The 6,030-nt window shown below is 37.7% G+C and overlaps 1 protein-coding gene across 2 annotated transcripts in view; it reads left to right on the forward strand.

Annotated features, from left to right (window-relative positions):
- Positions 1 to 6: 6 nt before the first annotated feature.
- The window catches only part of WDR19 (WD repeat domain 19), an 88,439-nt gene continuing 82,415 nt past the window's right edge, over positions 7 to 6,030 (forward strand). The window contains exons 1-3 of one of the 2 annotated variants that reach the window (XM_007449415.1): positions 7 to 143; positions 2,483 to 2,574; positions 2,859 to 2,924. In XM_007449415.1, coding sequence (XP_007449477.1) covers positions 138 to 143; positions 2,483 to 2,574; positions 2,859 to 2,924 — 164 coding nt within the window. In that variant the 5' untranslated portion in view covers positions 7 to 137. The remainder of the gene's footprint in view (positions 144 to 2,482; positions 2,575 to 2,858; positions 2,925 to 6,030) is intronic. The other variant, XM_007449416.1, reaches the window with a different exon arrangement.

Genomic DNA, 6,030 nt, shown 5'->3' on the forward strand with positions numbered 1-6,030 from the left:
CACTGTCCTTCAGCTGGCGCTCGCTGATTGGCCATTGCTCGCGCGGTCTCCTGGGTGACGGGAACGCGGTAGCGTTCTTGGAGGAGACTGGGTGCGCCTGCGCACTTGCTAGATCGCGCGGCTGCCAGAGCTTTGAGATGAAGGTAAATAACTTACGAACCCCGGGGGAGCGGGAAGAAGCCCGCCAAGAGTCACTTTGAGGATAGGAGCTTGTGACCTCCTTTCGTCCTCCCGAGTGCGTGAGAAGTGGGGGAGGGAGCGGGGCGACCAGGGAGGGGGAGAGCAGGGGCCAAGTTGAAGGAACAAGGGAATAGGAAGGAAAATTGAAGAGAAGGCGGGGAGGGAGGCCTCTCATTTCTGGGACCGCGGATGGGGTTGGTGCTTTGCGGGAAGAGGCCACGGCTGGAAATGAGCGGACTGGATCTGAAGAGAACCCAGACTTCGCACGGTAGAAAGAACCAGTTGTGTGTAAGCTCTTGGAGGGTCGCAGTGAAGTTGACTCGTTCGGGTGTCAGGAGCTGCCTCATTTATTGCAGCTAAACACCTGGCAAGCCGCGCGACTGCTCAGCGCCTTAAAATGAGTGAAAAGCCTGCGGAAAAATAATCTCAAATTGTATTGCCTGTGACTGGTGCAATTTACAGATCACCTGGTGGCGATGTACATTATTCACGGGGAAATCTGCACACGCAGGTCTCAAGCTCTAGAGCGTCATCCTCAGCACGCACGGTTTCTAGGCTTGGGGTTCTCGTGAACCCCATTCCCCGGTCACTGGCTACAGATCATTCACCCTTCGCTTTACCGAGCAATATCCCCTTACACACACACACCCCGGCCCTGATCTGGCAAAGAAATGGAAAGCTTAATTTTTATAAATTCTGGTGGCTATTAATGTGGAGATTGCAGTTGACAGACTGGTAATCTTAACTCATTTCTAAAGCTCTTCACAATTTATGAAGTACCAGAAGTAAGGAGATATTATTATTCCTGGTTTACAGTTGAGAATTCTGTGTTTGAGGCAATTTTATCGACCTGCTTTAAGCCCTACAGCTAATAAAAAGCCAAATATAAACGTTGGTTTTCTGGTTGTGAAGCTAGCACCTTTTCCGGTCCATTGTATGGGTATGGAGTGTCTGTAAACCTTCTTTGAAGAAAAATAGTTTATACGATCACAGCCAGAGGAGGTCTACCATGAAGCTGGTAAAATTCAAGTTTAGGGACCCCTCACTTGTATGCAGGGGTTCCAGGGCAATGTGGTCATAAAATTGCAAAAGTAAGATGCTTTTATACTCTTTTTTTTCTTTAAGGGTGTCTTCATGCTCCACAAAACTTGGATGCACCTGTGATTTTAGCGCACCTCTGTTTTCAGTACAGGTGGATTTAATCTTTAACATAGTAAATGCCTATGATTGGTGTTCAATTTTGACCATTTGAAGAGTTTTGTGTTGCTATTCAGACTGTCAAGCCACCTGCAGTAGTCTCTAAACTTCACATGCCTAGATAAAGGCATCATTGTTTAACCTGTAATTTAACCTAATGTTAAAATCTACATTTATTCATCCCAAACTCTTAAGTTCCTAGATGTTCTAGATCAGCAGTGTTTTGATATAAATATAATGTGAGCCAATGTAATTTAACAATCTTAGTAGCCAAATTAAAATGTTTTTAAAGAAACAGGTAAGATTACTTTTCATAATATATTTTATTCTACCCAGTATATCCAAAATATTATCATTTCAACATGTAATCAGTATGAAAATTATCAGTGAAGATAGTTTGCATTCTCTCCTTTATAGTCTTTGAAGCCCCATGTGTAGTTTATATTTACAGCACATATAAATTTGGACTGCCCACATTTCAAGTCCTCAATAAAATTCCAAGTCCACATGTGGTTTGTGGCTTCCATACTGGATACACAGTTCTTTACTGTCTAAGTGAAAAGAATGACTTTTCAGTTGAAAAAGTGTCCACCCAATAGCCAAATTAAACACTTAATGATAAAGTAAATGTAACTGATGGGGAAAGGAAAATAATAATTTTGAAGAAAGTATAGACATTTTGTATTTCTATCAGGGTTAATATTTTTTAATAGCAATTTTGTTAAATTTAATCTCCCCAAATCTATGCTATTAATAATTAGCTAAGTTCAAGTTTAAATTATTTAAATTTTTAATAGCTATAAAACACTAAAGCCATACATTTTTATAAAATTAATATTCAAAAACATTCAAAAACAAAAACGTTTTATAGTAAATGCTCCCATATATATCAAGGTCCATACTTTACTGATCAGATTGTGATTATTTGGTTGGTTGGTTGATTGGTCATTTTGTTTGTTACATTGTTGACTTCTTTTGGGTAAGCTCTAGCATAAGCCTTCACCATCCTGAATCCTACTGTTTTCATTATCATGTTTTGACATCTTTTCTGACCAACGCTTAATTGTATGTTTTGAAAATATAGAAATTGTATTGTGTTTTTTAGCGTGTTTTCTCACTGCTAGAAAAGACTTGGCTTGGCACACCAATAAAGTTTACCTGGCAGAAAACATCAGGAAACTACCTCGCAGTAACAGGGTAAGAAATCAGTGAATGTTGGTAAATCATCCTGACTCCAAATGGTTGTATGCCCACCTAACTACACTATCTGTTCAGTAGAAATTCTTGGGTGATGACTGAATGGTGGGAAAAGTAATATATTTCCAACATCACAATTCATAGAACCTTTTCCCTGGTAATAACTTTTTACATATAAATTATGAAACTATCGTGAGAAAATAAAATCAGTTGGGTGTATAAAAAAACTCTTTAGAGAAATAAGAAACACTTAAATCGTATCTTTGTGTTCTGATTGCTTTTAGAGCTGATCATATTGTGAAAATCTTTGATCGCCATGGTCAAAAAAGAAGTGAAATCAACTTATCTGGGTGAGTACAGTGGTAGATCAAAAACTTTTTCAAGCTTTGTGGCCTAAAAAAACACTGTCTTAAAACTATAATCAAATAGAATTTTATAACTTGTATCTAACCTGTATCTCCTCTTTTGCCTTCTCCATTTGCAAAGAGATTTGGTTTTTTTATACCATAAACAGTTAATGAAATATGTATATATATATAGCATATGAATTAGAATTTAACGTTTATAAACACTCATACATTCACAGATAAGCTGTAAGACAGAATTATAAATGAGTCCATGTGAAATAATTCTTATTTAATTAAAAACAAGCATTAGTGTGTGTATATGCAGCTAAGATAAGCCCATATGGCTGTAGTATTTCCTCTCTAATAGTTACTTTCTGCATATTTCTTAAAGGACAAAGACCTTATTTTATCTATTTTAAGGAAGTCATTCTAGATTACAGTAAGCATAATATAAGCATTTTTAATGATTCAGTGTTATCATTCCCTGTAGTAGTTATTTTACTGATAGTCTTAGTGTAGATGTGTAGAGTCCCTCACCTAAATGGTCTTATGCTGCCAGCCTTTTTAAATTCACATCTGCTTTCTGTAGCTTATCGCCACCATCTTTCCAAATCAGGTTGCTTTACTTCTCTCCCATCCACCTAATGCCACCATTTTAGCATTTCCCATTGCTCTCTTTTTTTTATTATTATTAATTTTTATTGGAGTATAGTTGCTTTACAATGTTGTGTTAGTTTCTGCTGTACAGCAAAGTGAATCAGCTATACGTATACATATAGCCCCTCTGTTTTGGATTTCCTTCCCATTTAGGTCACCACAGAGCATTGAGTAGAGTTCCCTGTACTATACAGTAGGGTCTCATTAGTTATCTATTTTATACATAGTAGGGTATATATGTCAATCCCAACCTCCCAGTTCATCCCACCCCTGCTGCCCTTGGTATCCATACGTTTGTTCTCTACATCTAGTGTTTCTATTTCTGCTTTGCAAATAAGTTCATCTGTATCATTTTTCTAGATTCCACATATAAGTGATATTAAATGATATTTGTTTTTCTCTGACTTACTCTGTATGACAGTCTTTAGGTCCACCCACTTCTCTTCAAATGGCACAATTTCATTCCTTTTTATAGCTGAGTAATATTCCATTGTATATATGTACCACATCTTTATCCATTCCTCTGTTGATGGACATTTAGGTGCTTCCATGTCCTGGCTGTTGTAACTAGTGCTGCAGTGAACATTGGGGTGCATGTATCTTTTGAATTATGGTTTTCTCCTGGTATATGCCCAGGAGTGGGATTGCTGGGTCATATGGTAGTTCTATTTTTAGTTTTTTAGGGAACCTCCATACTGTTCTCCATAGTGACTGTGTCAGTTTACATTTCTACCAACAGTGTAGGAGGGTTCCCTTTTCTCCACACCCTCTCCAGCATTTGTTGTTTTTAGATTTTCTGATGATGCCCATTCTAACCGGTGTGAGGTGATACCTCATTGTAGTTTTGATTTGCATTTCTCTAATAATTAGTGATGTTGAGCATCTTTTCATGTGTTTGTTGGCCATCTGTATCCCACTGCTCTCTTAATTGTTGCTTCTGCTTTCTCTATTCTAGGAAACAGAGGGCAAGCTAGTTATAATTATGTCTAAAATAAAGTAAGAAGGCACTTAGTAAAAGAACTTCTTTGAGTAAATTGTATGAGCTTTATTGCATAATCTCCATGACATCTATTTTGGTTACACAATGGCCTTATGTTTTTACTTATGAATTCTTTTTTGTTGTTGTTGTTGTTGCTTTTGCGGTACGCGGGCCTCTCACTGTTGTGGCCTCTCCCGTTGCGGAGCACAGGCTCCGGACGCGCAGGCTCAGCAGCCATGGCTTACGGGCCCAGCCGCTCCGCGGCATGTGGGATCTTCCCAGACCGGGGCACGAACCCGTGTCCCCTGCATCGGCAGGCGGACTCTCAACCACTGCGCCACCAGGGAAGCCCACTTATGAATTCTTTTGCTGTATTCATCATAGTTGAATTAGACTGACAAAAGATCTCCACATAAATAAAATGCCATTATATATTGTCTTTAATTGGCAGATGATTTTATCAACAATTTGAAAGCCTCCCTCTTCCACACTCTCAAAATCCTGAAAATATTATAGAAAATTGAGATCCCAAACCATATTTTATTTATTTATTTTTAACTTTTTTTATTTTTGGCCACACAGTGTGGCATGTGGGATCTTAGTTCCCTGACCAGGGATCAAACCCATGCCCCCTACACTGGAAGCACAGAGTCTTAACCACTGGACCGCCAGGGAAATCCCCCAAAACATATTTTTAACAGTTCGAAGAATAAAATAACTTAAGTAATGCCCAGCTGTCTTAAATGTAAAGCTGAGTATGGCTTAGCCAATACCCAAGAACAGAGGGTCTCCAAATGAAATATAGCATCAGAGAAGGAAGGAAAGGTTAATCTTCAAGGAAGTTCTTAAATTATAATAGACATTTGGAGTAATTTTAAACAGTAAGAAACATGTTAAATAGAGCATTTCCTATTTATAACTATTTTGTTATCTTAATTGAATCACTCTTATTCTATTAAGATATGAAATAAAAATAAACTTTCTTACTCACTATTTCAGAATTCAAGTCTTTCTTGTTGTTTGCAGTCCTACATCTCCCCAGCCTTGATCTGTTCAATACACAGTTTATCTAGGAATAACATCATTTCTTATCAGTACCTACTTTGTCCCTCTGTAAATCTGAAATGACCTTTCGAAAGTTGATCATACAAATTTCCTCTTGATTCCAGGTGTGATTCCTTTCCAGAGGTGCTTGATGAGTAAAGGGCCAGGCTCTTTATAGGTGTTGAGAAAATCTGCTAACTTATTAGGTATAATTATATTTAATATAGTATATGAAAATGATATTTAAAATAGAATTTAAAATGTTTCTATTTTCTCAACAACGACATAATTGGTGTTAGTTTTATCTAGGCACTGAATGGTGAGTTATATTTCTCACTTTAGAAGGTTTATGATGTATTCAAAAATAGATTGAATGGTCTTGTTATAGACAAAAATCACAAATAGTTGAGTGTTTAAATTTCTTTCCCT

This window comes from Lipotes vexillifer, unplaced genomic scaffold, assembly GCF_000442215.2.
Source record: "Lipotes vexillifer unplaced genomic scaffold, Lipotes_vexillifer_v1.1 scaffold153, whole genome shotgun sequence".
In the NCBI taxonomy this organism is placed as follows: domain Eukaryota; kingdom Metazoa; phylum Chordata; class Mammalia; order Artiodactyla; family Lipotidae; genus Lipotes; species Lipotes vexillifer.